The sequence below is a fragment of the Ylistrum balloti genome, unplaced genomic scaffold, assembly GCF_031769215.1.
Source record: "Ylistrum balloti isolate Yb309-2 unplaced genomic scaffold, AGI_CSIRO_Ybal_v1 Utg371430, whole genome shotgun sequence".
NCBI classification, from domain to species: domain Eukaryota; kingdom Metazoa; phylum Mollusca; class Bivalvia; order Pectinida; family Pectinidae; genus Ylistrum; species Ylistrum balloti.
In genome coordinates, this window is record NW_026782751.1 from 46,982 (window position 1) to 67,965 (window position 20,984).

Consider the following 20,984-nt stretch of genomic DNA (forward strand, 5'->3'; position numbering starts at 1 on the left):
AATTATAGGGTACGGAACATATTCCCGCGACTCTGACATAAGGAACTCTGGGCCTTTAATCCAACTTCTTTTGTATAGATAAGCAGCATCAACGGAACGAGTAGTAATGTCGGCAGGATTTTGATCAGAAGTAACATAGTTCCATTGACCCGGGCGGCTCGTTCTGCGAATGAAACTGACTCTATTTCCAACGTATACATAGAACCTGCGGGTCTCATTTGTGATGTATCCAAGCACAACTTGGCTATCGGTGTAATAATGAAAAGAGTCTGGGTCTAATCCAAGCTGTTCCTGTATGATGTCTGCAAGTTCTACAGACAAAACTGCACCAAAAGTTCGAGACGAGGTATAGTGTGTCCACTTACTGGTGCTACCTCGCTTTTGGCAAGGAGAAAACTAACGTCCACAGAGTCCTCACTGTACAATTTGAGGTAGGCGACAGATCCGGTAGCATCTTTGGATGCATCTGAGAATATGTGCACATCACGACCTGTAGCCTTGGAAAATGAAACTTGGCTGTATTTCCGGGGGACACGAAAGTCCTCCAAATGGGTTAAAGATTTCACCCACGATTCCCATTCACGTCGAAGAGACTCTGGAAGCGGATCATCCCAATCTTGGTTCTTAGCAGATGATAACATGTCTTTCATGAATAATTTACCTCTCAGAACAACAGGTGAGGCAAATCCAAGGGGGTCATAAAGGCTATTGATTGTAGATAGAACACCCCTCTTAGTGTATGGTTTGGCATCTGACGACACTTTGAACGTAAAATCGTCTTTCTCGGTGTCCCAAAGTAAACCCAAACTTCTCTGGATCGGAAGCGATTCTATTCCGAGATCCAGATCCTTTAAGTCTTTGGCAAGATCATTCGGCTCAAAAGAATCCAGAACCTTCCTACTATTTGAAGTAAACTTGTGCAATCGTAGGTTGCCACCGTCCTGTAATGCTTGCTTTGTCTTATGAGTCACTCGTATGGCTTCATCCTCATCAACACAAGAGAGAAGTCCATCGTCAACGTAGAAGTTGTTGTTTACCAGATCCTTTACTGCTGGGTCGGCACCTTCCACGGACCTGCGCATGCCATATGTTGCTACAGCCGGAGACGGGCTATTACCGAAGACATGTATGGTCATCCGATAATCGACTAAATGCTGCTCTGGGTTATTGTCCATATGCCACAAGAACCGCAAGAAGTCCCTTTGGTTCTCTGGAACCTTGAAATTGTAGAACATCTGTTCTACGTCCATTGTAACCTCTACTGCCTCTCTACGGAATCGCAGAAGAATTCCAAGTAAGCTATTGCAAAGATCCGGACCTTTGAGCAAGACGTCATTGAGTGACACATCTTGATATTTGGCAAATGAGTCAAATACCATCCGGATTTTGTCTGGTTTCATAGGGTGGTAAACACCGAATAGTGGCAAATACCATCTTTCGTTTGAGGTTGATATTTCTGGAGAAAGTTCAGCACGTCCATTTTTGAAAAGATTCTCCATGAATTCAACAGCGTGGTCACGGTTAACAGGGTTTAGCCGAAGACTGACATCAAAGGACTTTGCTCGACTGAGAGCAAACGGCTTTTTGTTTGGCAGTACTCGCCTATTCTCACAAAATGGCAAAGGAGCTGTCCATTGACCAGTGTCTGTTTTTGCAAAGCCTACATCCATGATATCGAGGAAGACCTGATCCTCAATCGACAAACCTGGCTTTTCGTCTCCGCTGGTTTTCTTAAAAACCGAATCACATTTTACATTAATGTCACTGTCGCAGAGTTCAAAAAGTGTCGGACGTCCACTGTCGAGCACGTTGGTTTTATTCACATTGACTACCTCAGCCCTATGCACCTTTCCAAGGCAAACCTCGCCGATGATGACCCATCCAAGAGGCAAGTGTTGAGCGTACGGTAGACCATTTGTACCAATTCGATGGTCCAAAACATGATGGGCTTCTATTAGGTCTCTGCCGATCACGGTCAGCATCACGGGTACGTTGACCGTTGAGATACGAAATGTATTCATTTGTTATTTTGTTATAGCGTTCCTTAAGATGTGTCAATTCGGAGCTTATTTCGCTTGCTACCTCAAGGTTCATGTGTTGACTTGAGTCAATGTTCAATAAAATTGAATATACACTACGCCCAACCACTGAAAGTCTAGTTATATATCTTTCTACACGCTCCCCATACTGGGCCGCGGCAAAGGCGGTTACACTTCTTGTCCTCCGTAACTCATGATCAGGAAATCTATGCCGGGCTGTCAGGTAAGGATGATGCTGCCATGGTAATAATTGCCTATCCAAACCAGGATCGCAGGATTTTCACTGTGAAGTCAAGAGACTGTCGAAGGTTCAGTACTCTTTATTCCATTCAAACAAAAAAAAACCCAGAGAGGATGAAAATCCTGTGGGGGCTGGAATCCCCAAAATTGCCGGAGCAAATTTGAGCATGGATTACCACGGGAAACATAACACGGCAACTAAAAACCTGTTGTGAACCGGCGCGGAGCCGGAATTCCGGACCACGTAACAGAGTCACTACAGTTTATATAGAGATAATTAACATAACTAGCAATTTTATTTGATCTAAAGAACGTTTGTTTAGTCTTAGAAAATATTCATAACCTTATAATCATAATACTGTCATCTCAAAACTTTCATATATATGAACGCAGCCATGAAGTAAAATACTGTATGTGGGTTTTTTTCAGGCGATATACAATGTGATTCATCTCTATTTTAAAAGATCTCCGTTTATTGTAAGGTAAGTATAAAAGATTTCCCTTGCTTCATGTTTGCTACAATTTATCATAAATGATCTAGATGAACCCAGATTAAAAGGATAGCACAATTAAGGATGTACACAATTGGTAAATGTGAGAATTGCACCTAAAACACCTGATCTCTATAGGGCAACCTTAAAAAAATAATGGCTATCAAAAATACAACAGCATCAACACTGTCAAAGTTTAGCTGTATCAGGTCACATGTCTTGGATTACTCACACTTACAAACTGATAATGTTACGTCAGTTTAAAGTTGAAGGATATCTTCAACGACAGGTGAATATAATGAAATACCGAGGTGACGGAATATTTGAGAGTATACCAGGATTATATTTTGTTGGTATCGAGAAAACCGATAGATGTATTGGATGTCACATACAATGAGGAGAAATTGTGGAGCTTCTATAACTAGGATACATATTATTACTGTATTTAGTGAACTACTAGCGCCCAAAAAATAGACACAAATCGATACACAATGTCATATAAAGCGTGCTAATCGTCTATGTCGTATTCTGTTGTTTTGTATGTGTAGTATGTATTATGTTGTAACTTGGTGGATTGCACCCTATATTACCGAAGCCGGCTTGATCAGGTAAGTTTGATAAGATGAGAGAGGTTCCGAGGGGAGAATACATTTTGAAACATGGCGGTAATCATGCTATAGTTTCAGTACGGAGTTATTTACAGTATCCGTAGGCCGCAAATGTATTGAAAACACAGATAGGTGAGTATTGATACTTTTTTTTGTCCCTTGTTTATATATGTTGCCCGTTTTTACCTGCATTTACCTGATTACGACCGGTCGAGCATTTCCAGGTAGTGCGGTCCACTCAAGCGTAACTGAGTTGTTATTGTGTTCGGATGTTTATATAATATCGTGTATGGTTTATTTAGGCATGCTATAAGCGTTATGCATTGGTGTTATGATTAAAATAATAGTATAAATGCAATGTATTAATCATTTTATACCAGTATTGGTAACTTTCCTAATGTTATTTGATATATGAATTATCAGTATGTATGGAGACCCGTAGGTTGCATATACAAGGTTGTTTTATATTGTGGACCGCAAGACTACCTATTTGCTATCTAGTTAGTTTGTATTGCTGTCTATATTGATTTATAATTAGTGATTACTTTATGTCCTAGATTACCTGTTAATGCCAAATACTATTTATTGTTGTTAACTTACAAACCTCAGTTTGACTAGGTTGTAAAAGTATGGAAGCGCGTGAGTGAAATGTGAGTATGGTAGTTATGGTTCCATTTATGGTATTTTCGTCGGGATTTGATGTCTTACGTCGTGTTTCCGTCTTTTTATTAGTTTTACCCCTGGATTGGAGGATATGACCAGACCCGCCGACGCACGACCTTGATATGATTATGACAGGGTCATTAGTGTGTAGATCTGAGGCGGACGTTTGTTCTCCATCGTCCAGAGTTGTCACCGGGAGATCATGCCAACTATCCTGACAAATGTATGTGCTGGAAGATCTTCCATATACACCGATGTGTTTGGTGTCAGCGGTTGATGGTGTGTTGCTTTGTTTGAGCAACTCGGAGTCACATTTGATTTTGCCTGGGCTAGCCATTGTGTGTGGCGATATTGGATTAGTGTTCGGACTGCTGTGTTCATAGCTGGTGTGCGTTAGACCACCCAGAGGAGTACATTGGGAATATTCGAAGGACGGAGGGGATACCCCAGAGACTTTCAGAGACTTTCATATAATGTATTTCTGTGTTAAGAGGGAGTGTGTTTGTGTGTCGATGTGGTGTAATTAGCTGGTTTATGTCATATATTTGTACATGTATGTAGTGTAAATAAATATATATATTGTAAGAAAGTGTAACATCGTGTTTTCTTTGCTGTGCAAATATACGTCGCTCGTCCCACAGTTACAGTCTATCCGTTTCAATATAGACTGGACTTTCGTTTACTAGTTTGGTAAAGTCAAAGGCCTGATACGACGAGATACAGTAGGATTAAAGTGTGGTCTTACTTTTCATGCAGATCCTGCAACATAAAATAAAGTAGAAAAGTTGAACAAAATCTAATGTATCATACATCTACAATTTGGATATAAGTTATTATCAACAAAACACGCCAAGAAGGAATTCTTCTAGAACTATCGGATATATGGAATCAACGAAATTTACTAATCATCGGACTGCTGCTCCTCGTTCAGATTTTGACTTTGCTCTCGATCACTTTGGATATTCCTCAGTCGCCTCCCAGGTTTTAAATTTAACACCGACGGGTCGTAAAAGGACGAAACAGCTGTACGATGTAGCATCACTGACGGGTCGTAAAAGTTCGAAACATATGTAATATGTAACATCACTGACGGGTCGTAAAAGGACGAAACAGCTGTAAGATATAGCATCACTGACGAGTCCTAGAAGGACGAAACAGCTGTACGATGTAGCATCACTGACGCGTCGTAATAGGACGAAACAGCTGTACGATGTAGCATCACTGACGGGTCGTAAAAGGTCGAAACAGCTGTAAGATGTAGCATCACTGACGAGTCCTAGAAGGACGAAACAGCTGTAAGATGTAGCATCACTGACGGGTCGTAAAAGGACAAAACAGCTGTATGATGTAGCATCACTGACGGGTCGTAATAGGACAAAACAGCTGTATGATGTAGCATCACTGACGGGTCGTAAAAGGACGAAACAGCTGTAAGATGTAGCATCACTGACGGGTCGTAAAAGGACGAAACAGCTGTACGATGTAGCATCACTGACGGGTCGTACAAGGACGAAACAGCTGTAAGATGTAGCATCACTGACGGGTCGTAAAAGGACGAAACAGCTGTAAGATATAGCATCACTGACGAGTCCTAGAAGGACGAAACAGCTGTATGATGTAGCATCACTGACGGGTCGTAAAAGGACGAAACAGCTGTAAGATGTAGCATCACTGACGAGTCCTAGAAGGACGAAACAGCTGTACGATGTAGCATCACTGACGGGTCGTAAAAGGACGAAACAGCTGTAAGATATAGCATCACTGACGAGTCCTAGAAGGACGAAACAGCTGTACAATGTAGCATCACTGACGGGTCGTAATAGGACAAAACAGCTGTACGATGTAGCATCACTGACGGGTCGTAAAAGGTCGAAACAGCTGTAAGATGTAGCATCACTGACGAGTCCTAGAAGGACGAAACAGCTGTAAGATGTAGCATCACTGACGGGTCGTAAAAGGACGAAACAGCTGTAAGATGTAGCATCACTGACGGGTCGTAAAAGGACGAAACAGTTGTAAGATGTAGCATCACTGACGAATCCTAGAAGGACGAAACAGCTGTATGATGTAGCATCACTGACGGGTCGTAAAAGGACGAAACAGCTGTAAGATGTAGCATCACTGACGAGTCCTAGAAGGACGAAACAGCTGTACGATGTAGCATCACTGACGGGTCGTAAAAGGACGAAACAGCTGTAAGATATAGCATCACTGACGAGTCCTAGAAGGACGAAACAGCTGTACGATGTAGCATCACTGACGGGTCGTAATAGGACAAAACAGCTGTACGATGTAGCATCACTGACGGGTCGTAAAAGGTCGAAACAGCTGTAAGATGTAGCATCACTGACGAGTCCTAGAAGGACGAAACAGCTGTAAGATGTAGCATCACTGACGGGTCGTAAAAGGACGAAACAACTGTATGATGTCTATTCACTCTTGTGTCGTTTGTTTAATCTTTTAAACATTGCCCTGTTGATATGAATAAGTTATATTTTGCACTGTTGTGGCAAACACATACCTAACAATGAATTTGCGAGACTTAAAATCGACACGACAAGGAAGTATTTGGACAGTTATAATGTTGGAACTATCGTTTGTATATTTATATAGATCGGTCAATTCATCCAACATTTTTATTTGTAAATAAAGATCATCTATAATTAACTCTCAGAAAATTTAATCCAAAATGGCGGCTTTACAAAGGTATAGAAATATATATATCATATATAACAATTTTAAAATGAGATTTTCTTCCCCGACAAAATGCGAAGCAGACCCCGACTGTTCATTTAGTCAACCCATCATTCTGTCCATAATATAAAACTCAACTAAAATACTGAAATTACTGTAAAGCAAAACATGTTGATTTATGTATTTGTAACTTGAAGTGTGATTTCATTAGATGCTAAAAAATCAAACACTTTTATAGAAGATGACTATCAATGATCTAATTAGAAATTTTGAATACATTTTCCATTTAATCAGTGAAATATTTTGCAAAATGTACATTTCACGGACACAATTTAAACTTCCAAGTCAAGAAATTACCACTGGCATTGATGTTGAACCGAGAACAACAGATTTAGTTTGTTATCGTAAAAACCCGCGCGTTAAGTCCGCAAATTTTCATGAAAAATTAAAAGGTTCAAAGTGATGTGTGCGCACATTTCGTAGCTATAGGATTTTCCTTCTTTTTTCGAGGAAAAATAAGAGATTTTGCTCGGCCGCCATAATTGATTGTCGGGGTTATCTGGTTCGAAAAAATATAATATATAATAATCATTTCATAAATCAATGCAAACTAACCGATTCCACATTATACAAGATCAGGACTAAGTGTTTGAAAATGTGATAGCAACTAGCAAGACGGAAAGTTACAGATCGGTAAAGATAATTGCCTGCGGGGAGCGTTGTGGAAAATAATGTCGATTATATATGACTATCCTTTGAAACACTTACATTTTCGACTGTTAAGAAATGACAGGAATTATATGTTTCTCTTTCACGTTGGAGAAGCCTTGTGCACTTGTCTGCTTGTGTATTGCCGAAAGTTAGCGTTGACATTTTATTATGCGGAGTCCGAATTGAATGTATGACAACGGATTTACGGTATTCATTAAAATCGACCTCTTTGGTGTTTACGAGGCATATCTATGAGTCTTACGATTATATAATAACGTATTCGTCACAATAAGGATAGTCATCGCGCAATTATGATTATCCTATCAAAATGTGAAGTGAAATACCGTTACTCATTGACAAAGTACACTTGCCTATATTCCGTGCTCCGCATACCAGTTGTATGCAATTACGGAGTTGGGGCCTCGGTTTGTGTCGGCTGGCACGCGCAGGATTTGACAGCTGGACATGGAAAAATACTTCACTTACGGAGAGCGTAATTACCTGGTTTGTGCATGACATTGCTTGACGAGAAATATAAAACCAGAGACGCTTATGTTTTACATACTTGTCCCTAGGAAAAGTCATTAAACAATTATGGGATGCATTCTTTCTTGTAATTGATTTGATTTTCTGTTTCATCAACATAAGATGATGCTGGTCTCAAGTGTGACATACATGCACACATTTGTACACAACCAACTTTACAACCATCAACATGGAACTCGGTATTTGTATAAAACGTACACACGCATGCCAAGCGGTCGATCTCGTTAGTGTAAAATCGTCATAACGTGGTCATTTTTTCTTCAATGAAACTTTGTTCAGTTTTATAGTATCAACATATCAGTCAAATATAGTGGTTTTATGCCTTTTGGTAAATAAAAAGAAACCGTTTAAAAGGTTTCAACAAAGAACCTGTTTCACGGTACATGCAATTTTGGATCTGAAAAACTTTGAGACCATCACATGCGGTACGTATCAAATCAAACAATCACAGCATTGCATTGTCAGACAGATAATGGTGTTTATGAGGTTTGGGTCTACCAGCACGATGATGGTGTCATTCCAGGACAGATTCATTCTCATCACAAATCTCACACGAACTACAATGTTTTGATTCAGTGTGTCGAGAATGAATCTGACGATCCTGTCAAGGCTTACTATTGTTTATGCAGGAAAGAGGTCTCTGGCATGTATAATTTTGTATTGTGTGCAACCACACAGTAACAAACTTGAAGATTCTATTCTATGAACTAACTTGCCAATGTCTTAATGAAAGAAACAGAAAATAAGTACCAGAAATCTGAATTGACAATAGTAATTGATATTTGTGAATTAATATGATTGTATGCCTGAAATATGGCAACAATCATTATCAGAAATTATTTTGGATTATGAATATATTTTAAAAAGCTTCGTCAGGGTCTTAACACATGTGTGTAGTAGCCACGCCCTTTTGTTTCTGTTCCATTATGAAAAGATGAACATTCTGGTAAAATTTGAAATATTTTCATGATTTTACCTTAACAAGAACATCTGTCCCTGGAATAATTTTACCGGCCCTTGAATTCGTTGTAATTTTAGATACTTTAGGTACATATTTGTGCCAAAAATATTTTAGGTGAACAGCAACTGTAAATTTGTCACACATTTTTCTAAAACTAAAAAAAAATTGTTGTAATTTTCATGAAAAATTATTATTTTTCCCCAGTTAAACTTCCATTTTTAAAATACTTAGCTTCATATTTGAGTACAAAACATGCAACAGACATTGAGAAGAGGATTTGACCCAAATTGATAATTTATTATATGTTTTTGAACAAGTTTTTGAGTAAGGTGTGCAACCTGGCTCACACCCATGACAAGGATCATAAAATAGGTCATAGGTGACTTTTTATTTTTTTCAATATACATTCTTAGGTCCTGTGATGCCTGTGACTTTGAATATTGGTCAAGGTAATTTCTTTTCTCAAGCTGTAGCCTTATCAAAGGAATCTGACAGCCAAACATCTCTACTTCGGGACTCCTACTTATAAAGATGCCGTCGAAAAGGAAAAGTCGACGCTGGGGGGACGAACGGACGGAAGCCGGAGGTCGGATGCTGCACCAGTGCGGCATAAATTCATTTGGCCCTTCAGGCCAGGCTTAGCAGCCGTGAAGATCACCTGAGCTAGGCAACATTGACTATCAAGGTCAAAGGGTAATTATCACGAGAAAGAAATTGTGTCATTGATGATAGACCTTAATATGTTTTAATCCCTTGTAATTGAGGGGACAGCCGCTGTATATGTATACCATCCAAACTGACATCCTTTTAGATTCATTCTGACACAATTATTTCCAGTGGGAAAGAAACAACTTTGTGCTCAAATATGTTATTTTTCCCTTCTGTCCATAAAGGGCATTTGATTCTTCTATATCTTGGTGTTGAAAATAGGAAATTTGACATTTGACTCCCATCAGTCCCTGGAGGTTAGCAAGGATCAATATGTGCAGACCATCACACTATCATTCTATTCTAGTAATTCTAACCTAGTTTGAAATATTTCCAACGGAAATTAAACAAATTATGCTCAAAAATACAATTTTCCTGTATAAACTATAGAACACTTTTACCCTTGAATTTGAGTCAGCTTGACTGCTTTTGGCAGCGCCTCAGGCCCAACAGGTGAAACATTATACGTCACAATTTTGGTTCACCTTTCTGGCTGGGGAAGGTTCCTGGAAAATTTCATTGAAATAGGTTCCGAGGTTTTGGATAAATTGGAAATGCTCAAAATTTATGGACACGCAACACCGGACAAAAGGCGATAACAATAGGTCACTATGAGACTCCGGTGACCTAAAATCTTCCTCTGTCGCGGCAAACGGCTGATGTAAACGAGTTTGCCATGTCTTTGATTTCATATTCAGGTAGACATAGACAAGAAATGTTAACTCGAGATATCATCTAAATATATCTGGAGTGAAATAGCAGGACTTCACATAGTCTTTGTGCCCAGTTTTGATAAATCCTTCCAGAAATCCATCCTCGTATGAAAACAAATCCTAGTCAGCCAAATATTGAACACATATTGTTCCCGTAAGTATTTCAATGGTCTATTGGAATATCCAGTGCAAATTCGATGAAGATATTGTTAACCAGAAATCCAACAATTCTGCTATGATTTGGACGCATTTTTGACTTTTTAAAATATACGCTTTTGAATTCTGTATAGTTCACAACCATGTACTTATACCACCGTTCACCTTTCTTTGTAAAGAAAACTCTCATGATAAGAGAACGAAGGCGTTACTTCCACTGATGGTATCGTAATGTATGGAAGAATGAAAAAAAAAAGAAAAAAAATTCAGAACAGGGTGTCTTTAGAGTTCTGTTAAGTTTACATACATTTACTTCCCATTCTTGTGTAAATAGCACAGCAATAAGACAGTAACGATAGCGGTAAAAAGCTTTGATGAAGGTCTGGTTAAGCGACGAGATGAGCCAGCAATAAAAACGTTATTTTATGTATTCTTGTGAAGTTTAGTAATCCAATCTAAACAAGGGAGGTCTTCATATTTATCTTGAAATTTTGTCAGGGTCTGATTTCAAATGATTAACAATTGTGAAATAATCAAACTTAAACAAGAGGCTCATGGGGTCAGTATTGCTCACCTGGCTATACTTGGCTGAATTCACTTCAACAATCCTATATATCAATATCCAAACGCACAACATATCTATTTTCCCATTGTACCCCAACACTCTGTCCCTAGGTCAGCCAAACCCTTCATGATTCAGACTCCATAAAACTCTGACACTCCTACAAAATCATTTTAAAGATTTTTTTTGTATCTTTCCTATAATATGTCCAGCTCCTCCTGCCCTTAGGGATTGAAATTCATTTAAAACAATGATTCCCCTTCACCCCGGAATTCTTCAGACCAAATTTTGGCAAAATCAAATAAACCTACAGGAGTAGCATTTCAAAAGACTTTATTTCCCCGATCTAGCCGCATCCCATCCCGCTCCTAAAGGCAGAGATCCACTGTTTATACAAGGGGCATAGTGGCCTAGACGGTCAACCGAGATAAACAATATTGAATATAAAGGTTAAAGGGTAGTTATCAAGTGTCGTGAAACAGAAATTGTGACACTGAATATAGTAAGCCAGTTTCAGTTCATGCACACCATCAAAACTTTCATCCTATACTAATTATTCTTACAAAGTTATTTCCAGTGCTCAAAAATGCAATTTTTCTATCAATATTACACTTAAGTTTAAAAACAAGAGGTCACCTGAGAAAAACAATATTGAATGCAAAGGTAAAAGGATATTTATCAAGTGTCATGAAAAGAAATTATGACTCTGAATATAGTAAGCCAGTGTCAATACATGCATACTATCTAAACTGTCATCCTATACTGATAATTCCGAATAAAGTTTTCTTCAGTGGGAAATAACCAACATTTAAAAATGCAATTTGACCCCGTCCATCAGCCCTTTGGGGTCAGTCAGGATCAAAATGAGCATGCCATCGAGTAATCTTTTACTCATAATTCTAACAAAGTTTGAAATACTTCCAATAACAAGAGGCCCAGAGGGCCTGTATCGCTCACCTGGATCTTTATGACCAACAGTACTATATCTGTGCATATGTTCCACAGTAGATGCTTAAAGCAATATGAAAAATTACTCCATATGGGTTCTGTCCTTTAGTAGTCAGACCCCTCATCTGTGCAATGTTGAATTGAGACTTTCTAATGATGTTTCCAGTTGAATATAATTGATAGCTTTCTTTTTAAATCAAGGAAAGAAGATGGTCAAACAATATAGCAGAAAAACTCTTAGTTATAGCTGGACGGATGACCCAGGACAGCAGAAGCTTACTTGCCCTTTAGATCATTGTTCACAAACACAGATACAACATATTTAAGACTTGCACAAGTCAACAATATATAGCAACAATTAAATATAAAGACAGGAAAAATCAAGGTACATGAGATTATAAACCATAATCCTAACTCAAAACCAATAATAAAACCTTTCATGCACATCATTAGTCAGTTAAGCCCCGCCCACTAGATATCTACTGATAACAGTTTACTGTAGACCTATAAACGCTGCATAGCAAATGGCTTCAACTTAGAATTTCTTATTTATTAATACTTTAGTTATCAAAATGAAGCTCTTGCAATTCCCTTTCCCATCTTGTTTTTTTTTATTTTAATGCTGTGAATAGAACATAAGTAATAGGCTCACATGTATTTTTTTCACTGTGTAACATTACTTATCCCAAGCCCTCCAGACCTCCAGTGGGCGTGGCCCAATCTATTTTTTGGGGAACAATGTGACGCCACTGTGAAAGGTCTTTATCATTTTGTCCAAATCATGCCAAGAAAACTCCCCGCCAAATATGTCCCATTCATTAAGTCAGAAAGGTTCTACATATTTGTATATAAGCCTTTACTGGCCAAATATGATGGTTTTTTGGTTAATCAGAAGAAGTTGTTTAACTATTTCGACAAATTTAACCCCAATGACCTTAAATATTATTTTAGGTCAAGCTATTTTCCAACACACTATGTAGGCATCATTAAGGGAACCTTTTGGCCAAATATTATGATCCTAGGCCTTTAGGTTAATCAGAAGTTGTTCAAAGGTTTAACACATTTGACTGTTGTGTCCTTGAATATGGGTCAAGGTCATTTCTGTTCTCAAATATTACCGGGCATCATTGAGAACCAATTTTAGGATAATATCACTATCCTAGATGTTTTGGATAATCAGAAAATGTCATTTAAAGGTTAAACACATATGGCCCCTACGACCTTGACTATAGGTCAAGGCCATTTCTTTTTGCAAACTTTCTTGGAATTCATAAAAGGAACATACTGGCAAAATATAATGATTCTATGCTTTTTGATATTTCAGAAGAAATTGTTTAAACGTTTTAACACATTTGACCCCTGTGACCTTGAAGATTGGTCAAGGTCATTTCTTTATGCAAACTTAGTAGGACACAAAATATAATGATTCTAGGCCTTCCGGTATTTGGGGAGAAGTCGTTTAAATGTTTTAACACATTTGACCTATGTGACCTTGAACACGGGTCAAGGTCTTTTCTTTTCATAAACTTTGTTAAGCTTCATCAAAGGAACCTTCCAGCCAAATATAATGATTCTAGACCTTCCAGTATTTTGGAGGAAGTCGTTTAAAGGTTTTAATACATTTGACCTCTGTGACCTTGAATATGGGTCAAGATTATGTTTTTTGCAAACTTTGTTCGGCTTCATTAAAGGATCCTTCCAGCCATATATAATGATTCTAGGCCTTCCATTATTTTGGAAGAAGTCGTTTAAAGGTTTTAACACATTTGACCTCTGTGACCTTGAATATGGGTCAAGGTAATTTCTTTTAGCACATTTTGTTAGGCTTCATCAAAGGAATATTCCTGCCAAATATGATAACTGTATGCCTTTCGGTATTTCAGAAGAAGTTGTTTAAATGAAAAGTTGACAGACGCAGGACGGACGACGGACTCTGCACTATGGCATAAGCTCACTTGGCCCTTTGGGTCAGGTGAGCTAAAAATTGAACAAATTATACTAAAAAAATCTAGCTTTCCTATTCTTGTAATTCTAACCAACTTCGAAATATTTCCAAGGGAAATTAAACAAATTATGCTAAAAGATCTAGTTTTCCTATATAACTATAGTAAAATACCCCCTCCCCATGGGGAAATGTGAGACCCTGGGGCCATGAAATTCACAATTTTGGTAAAGCACCTTAAGATGCTTCCAATCATGAAGAGTATTTCATCCTACTATATCTGGGTCTTGAGAAGATTTTTGAAATTCAAGTCAATTTGACCCCTTTTGGCCCTGCCCATCAGCCTCTGGGGGGGGGGGGGGGGGGTCAGTCAGGACCAAACTGGACATACCATCAAGCCGTCATCCTTCACTTATAATTTAAACCAAGTTTGAAATATTTCTAATGAAAATTAAACAAACTATGCTCAAAAATCTATTTTTCCTTTATAAAATATAGTAAACTTTACCCCCTCCCCGGGCGGAAATGCCAGATACTGGAGTCATGAGAAAATGGAAAAATTGCAAATCAAAGTAATTTCTAGCAAAATTTTCAGTTGGGGCCTCTTCCCTCTGTCCATTGTGCGAATTAACTTTCTGAATTAGAGAAGAAAATGTCTTCTGCAAGTGATAAGATTCCAACTGAATTTTATTGAAATCCACTCAAGCATCAGGGAAGATGAAAGGTACAGTCAAAGTAAATTCTAGCAAAATTCCTTTCAAAAGTTTTCATGAATCCCAATACTAAGTGATAAAGCAGGGTCTCAAAACTTTAGGGAGTCCTTCAGGAAGTCCAAAATTTCACTGTAGACAAGCCATTTTAATCAGAGGACAAATCATCAGTAAAGGAAATCATCAGCCTTTCATACTTTGATACTGAAACCAAAGCTACCTTAGTATTTCATTCTGTATTTTTTTAGAATGTAAAGAGGAAGTTTAGATTTAGACATCTCTTTCAATATAGCCAGGATCATCTGAAATTTTTCTTTTTTTTTTTTGGTGACTAACCAAAATGCAACATCACATCATTAAAGTCTGTTTACAAAAATAACTGATATTTTATACATTTTTCTTTACTTGAAAACACATTCATGTAGTCCTATTATTTTAAGTCATCAGGCATCGATCCAGGATTGGTTGTTAGAAGGGGCGAACATTTTTTGTTAACTGAAAAATAACTTTTGTGTTTTGCGTCCAACACTTGTCTATCATTCGGTTTTTCTTTATGTTTACATTCTTTATATTATCCATACACCTTTTATAGCATTTTAAATAGGACAGCAGACCAATCCTAAAAATTAAAACTAAAGTATAAAGTGCACTGATGTTATGGAAAAGAGGTTTGGCAAGTAACCTCCTGATTCCACCTAATGAGACCAACAACAAAAAGGAAGAATTCAGATTGGTAATCCCAGAAAGCTATAATCAATAACCAATTATCAGAAAAAAATATCCTGGATATGTGACACATTTTTAAAAGATTATCAAAGTTGCTACCTAAAACAATATGCACTAAAACATGAGGGTTATCCTTGCTTCAGCTGCAAATTTGTCACAGCACACTTATGTACAAACTCTTCGGTAACTGAACCTAATCCAGTATGATCAGATAAAACTTAAAGCCTCGAAAATTGGTATAACTGTGTGCTGGTACTAAAAAATCAAATTGGACCAAAAATGTTGAGTAATTAAGCTTTCAATACTAAATTAATTAATGAAAATATAATGAGCAGCTATAGTACCAAAGGTAAGACACTACTCCTACATTAGTCGAATTTTCATGGGGTCACATGTTCAATCTCGGCTACTGTCATCAATTTTTTTTCCAATACACATTTTAATACACTAATTCTAGTGGCGAGTGTCCTTTTATTTTAATTATTCATATTTATATGCACTATGGCAAATACAATGTACATCTTTGGTGATAATGCAGCCAGTAAATCACATGATTGTGCTAGCGACATAGAGTTCCACTTGATAATATTGTGGACATGGCAGAATGTCATCTCAATGTTCAATTTATCTTAAGGATAATAAAAGGTAACATATTAAGGAGCCACAGAATTAACCTTTTGCCCTTTCTGTCTGAGGTACTGTTTGTTTTAGTGCTCATTTTAACTATTTTAGTTTCGCTGTTTCCTAATACGACAGAATTTTTGGGTCATCTGAAGACATCATTTTCTGTTTTTTCTACACATTCCATCATATCATATATACTTTTTTTATTTTTTAAAAAATATAATTAATGAGCAACATATGTCATGTAGGTACAGTAAATCTTCTGTCAGTTCGAACAAAATTAATTTTAAAATGTTGAACCTGTACCAACTACACAAAATTTTGCCCGTGAAAATAAATTAGAATTTAAACTGTCAGGGTCAACTTTGTACAAAATTACAAGGAAGTGTCTAAATGCTTCCTAGCAAGGCAGGAAACTACCAGTCAGAAATGGCATTTTCTGAGGGGATGATTTCAAAATTTTTATCTTTTGAAACACTTACTGTAAACAATATTATACTAATCAAATATTAAGAAATCATTGGTTTCATTTTGATCTTCGTAACTTTGGATACCATGACGAAGAAACCAGCCCATAAAAAGCACATTTCTGCTCATGTATTGGTGGAAGTTTCCATTGACAAATCAGTTTGCGGAGTGTGGATCGAGACTTACGAAGTGAAACAATGTTGTTCTATGATAAAACACATGTCGAAATCCCATGAGCTGTTAATATTTACTGATTGCTTAGCTTTGTTATACAGAGTTGAGGCCTCGAGTTGTGTCAGTTGGTGTATGCACGATGTTACGACAAGATGTGAAATAAATCACACTATCCATCAATGCTATTGAAGTGGTATGTATGTGCATAATCCGACACTATCAATTGCTTACTAAGGTCATTTACAGCCTGGGTCAACATTGAGTTTATTGACTTTATCAATAGCAAGACGTGCAGTCTTTCGAGATGTTTGAACAATTCGAAATATAAGTGACACAAATTATGGTTCAAACTATCACTAGACAGAAAATTATTGATTTTATTGAAATAATCAGGTGTTCGAACTACTCGTGTTTGTACTGACCGAAGGTTTACCATAGATGTAGTTGCTTCCATCACCTAAAGTACATTTTTATTAACAATTGTTACTATTCACTTTTATTTCTTAATCTAAACGTTGTATTGAGAGCAAAAATTTGATCCTGTTTGAGTACTGTCCCAATTAATTTGGGGTACTGTGCTATTAAGTTTATGTCATGAAAAAATATGCTTTATATTTGGCTCTGTACTGAAAGACAACGAGGGAATCTATAAGGCCCTCAACAAAAGTGAACATTAAACTGCTTATACCAAGTACTACAGGGAAAATCCTGGGATCCGAGAGCAGTAAGCCATTTTCAACATTTTTAAAATTAATATTAAAAATATGATGGACCATCCATTACAAAACAATGGGAAAATTGAGAGGTCGTTTTCAGTTTTGAAGGTCCAAGTCTCTTTGGCCCTCTCCAGGATTACCCCTGTGTAGTATACCACATATATATTTCAAATGTAGTATATGTACAGGGTTAGAAAAATCCACTCGTCCCCTCGTCTAGACGAGTCAAAGCTACTTGCAGACGAGTGATTTGTTTCAGCTACTTGTCCGGCGGGCGAGTGAAATTTGTAGTTCTGACTACTGAATATTCCATCATAAATGACGTTTATCAACTTAAACACTCTTAAAACTAATTAAATCCACTGATAGTCGATCAAATACATCGATGTAGTATCCTTGTTTACACCACGTGTCAAGATTCTGGCTGATGTAGACTACGCGAAAACCTATTACGTCACCACAAATGTTGTAAACAAGGTTGTTTTGTGTACGTAGTTACTGTCAAAAAGTTGACGTTCACGCTCGTGTTAACAGTGAATTAAATATGAGTAAAACAATAAAAAGCAAGTGTTGAGTTCAAACATTTGACATAGAAATTGATAATAAAATTTGTGTTCCTTAAATTATGTTTTGTTGCCTTTTCTCTTCAGGTGAGTGAATATTGGATTCGGGCAAGTGAATTTCAAGTTTCACTTGCCCGACAGACGAGTAGCAAAAAATAGTTTTTTCTAGCCCTAATGTTTAGGGAATAGACAAGAACCAACTTAAAGTATAGGTAGAAAAAGAGATTTAATGACAGAAAACTAGTTTTACAATTTTCTCTTAACCCATTTGATACTGATATTTAAACATCTGTGCTCCTTAAATATTGTGCAAATTTCACATCAATGTGCAAGATTACAATATTCAACATAAAAATCCAAACCAGAACTACATGTCACATTACACTGAAAGTTCAATATTTCGAATGATACAAATATTATGTCTTAGCATTGGCCAGGTAGTTGCCTTGATCTCTTTAGTTCATTTGTTAATCACGATAGTGAAATATAGTTTCATAATTTTTCAGTGAGCACCAAACAAATAGTCCAGAAATGTGCGCTACCTGCAAAATGTTACCTACAAATTAAATAATAAAATGATGTACTCCTCATGGATTAAATGCTCACTGTCTAATCCTATATATATATCTACATATACCATACAGACCAGGTACTCACTTCAGCAATAACATTAAGACATAAAAAATTAAATAAACTAATTTTACTATAACCTATAAATGATAGGATGACTTAAGCAGTCTATAAAATTAACAGCAGAACATGTGGCTTTAAAAAAAATATATGAAATCCAATATTCAATATGTATACTAATATTAATGTATATGATGATTAACAAATATGTATATCAATGTAGTAAACACATTGATGAAAAACTTTCCTCACAAGTTTTAAGACAGGATAATATCAGTGATATTAACTGAAAATGTGGCTAATTGAGTGAAAACTGTTTCTAGATATCTTGTGAGGCCATGGCAGCATGCAAACGATGCAAATGCAATTTCTTAACAATTATCAGGTTTGGCATCAAATTTCTGAATTTCAAATTTCACTTTCCGATCCAGATTGAAATACAGTACAAACTGATCAATGACAAAAATAAGAATACCATTCATTGCTTTGTCAATAATCTAGACACTTGTACAGCTGGGAGGAAACAAACAGGTGCAGTCCACATAATCATGACGCGATAAAGTCTATAACTGATTCATGAAAACCAATCATTTGTTGCCACCAAAACTGTCAATTGATAATTGTAACAAAACCTTCATCACAGGTGGTCAAGTTCAATTAACTTCATCCAACGCCATTTCCCTTCTTAGCCAAATATGGAACATTCAGATTTTAATCTACAGGCAAAGATTAGAGACCACATAAAATGAGCTTGTTAATGAATGGACAGACAAGGTTACCACTTTCAAAATGTCCTTTGATCTATCATCAGTCAATTCTGCACTTTGTCTAATTGTCTTGTTCAATTTCCGGATCTTGTTCCTGTTCATTATCAGTTGTCCACAGGGTCAAGTTGTCCCGCAGAAGTTGCATTATGAGTGTGCTGTCTTTGTAGGACTCGTGATCCAGAGAATCCAGTTCTGCTATGGCCTCATCAAATGCTTCTTTAGCTAAATGGCAAGCTTTGTCTGGCTGATTAATGATCTCATAGTAAAAGACCGAATAATTCAAAGCAAGCCCCAATCTGCTTTGATTAGTAGGATGCATTTCAGCTTTGGCCAAATCGAAAGCTTCTCCATAAGCAGCTTCGGCTTTAGCCGCAACTTCTTTTTTATTTTCGGTGGCGAATTCTGCCATATAACGAAGATAATCGCCTTTCATTTTCTTGTAAAATACCTTGCTTTCTGATTTTGTACATGTGGGTAGTAGGTACTGGTCGAGCAAGTCCAAAACATCATTGCAGATACTCGTCAATTCCTTTTCGATCTGTAGTCGCAAGCATTTGGCTATTTCGTTGTCTGTACCTTTCTTCGATTCTTGCGCACTGGTCACCCTCCATGACGATCGCTTGGCACCAACGACGTTTTTATAAGCGACTGATAGTAAATTCCTTTCTTCAGTTGTCAATTCTTCCCCGGTATTGAAACATGTCTTGACCACTTGGGTCATATTACATGCCATGTCTTCAAACCTTTCGGCCTGTTCCGCTAACTTGCCGTACGCAACATGCTCTTCTCTTGATAAATCTCCAGCCATTTCGATGAACTGTAGCCTTTAACAATCGCCAATGAACACCGATTATCTGATATTGCGGTAAGGTGTGAAACAAGGATGGAATGGTGTGTTCTACAACCAAGATGGCGGAATCAAAGTGTGTATCAGACGCTCACGTGACTTGTATGTGACTAGTTCTGCAGCATTACGTGGGGAGTCCATAAATGGAAAAGTTATTTTTATATTCAATGATATGTTTTATCAAGAGAAAATTAATCGATATTAAAGAATTAAGAAAAAAAATTAACAGAGCATTAAATACGTTTCAAAGACAAACGAATACGTATCTCGTTTAATGTAGCCATGGGAATTCTATAAATAGACCGGATTACTTTGCGCAAGTAATTTTGGCTCGGAGTAAAACACGAATAAAACGCCCGGAAAATGACGGATACCTGGATTACTTGAATTCATAAATTCTATTTCCCGATATCGCATTTTGAAAAATCCGCCGTTTGACGTGTTTTTCTCGTTGGAAAGAACGTGCGACTGGTTAAGCCCACTCAGTTTATTTGCATATAAGCCATCTTGAATATTGACACTGCTTAAAGGTATAACAGGAGAACAGATAACGGGCGTAGTCATAAAATTAAAGAGGACGGCACATTTTACACTGGTCAGTTATTGCACCCGACACCATTCTGTATGCATTGATATAAACAAATTATTACGGTTACTTTTTCGACGTTCCCATGAGAATCATTAGACTGGAACAGCAAGTGTTATTTAACGTTCAACGGTTTCCCCAATATAATTATATTACTTCTCTATAAGGGGCTATCAGAGAGGTTATGACAG

At 37.3% G+C, this 20,984-nt stretch overlaps 2 protein-coding genes across 2 annotated transcripts; both read right to left on the reverse strand.

Moving 5' to 3' along the window:
* Positions 1-311: 311 nt before the first annotated feature.
* LOC132562482 (uncharacterized) lies at positions 312-1,982 on the reverse strand. Its single transcript, XM_060227227.1, has one exon. It carries the CDS (start codon positions 1,980-1,982, stop codon positions 312-314), a length of 1,671 nt encoding a protein of 556 aa, XP_060083210.1.
* A 16,188-nt stretch (positions 1,983-18,170) lies between these two features.
* LOC132562486 (14-3-3-like protein) lies at positions 18,171-20,285 on the reverse strand. Its single transcript, XM_060227230.1, has one exon. It carries the CDS (start codon positions 20,166-20,168, stop codon positions 19,422-19,424), a length of 747 nt encoding a protein of 248 aa, XP_060083213.1. The 5' UTR covers positions 20,169-20,285; the 3' UTR covers positions 18,171-19,421.
* Positions 20,286-20,984: the final 699 nt, after the last annotated feature.

What these genes read in the sequence shown, in the direction of transcription:
- LOC132562486 (XM_060227230.1), bottom strand. Translation starts at nt 20,168, where the DNA reads ATGGCTGGAGATTTATCAAGAGAAGAGCATGTTGCGTACGGCAAGTTA.
- LOC132562482 (XM_060227227.1), bottom strand. Translation starts at nt 1,982, where the DNA reads ATGCTGACCGTGATCGGCAGAGACCTAATAGAAGCCCATCATGTTTTG.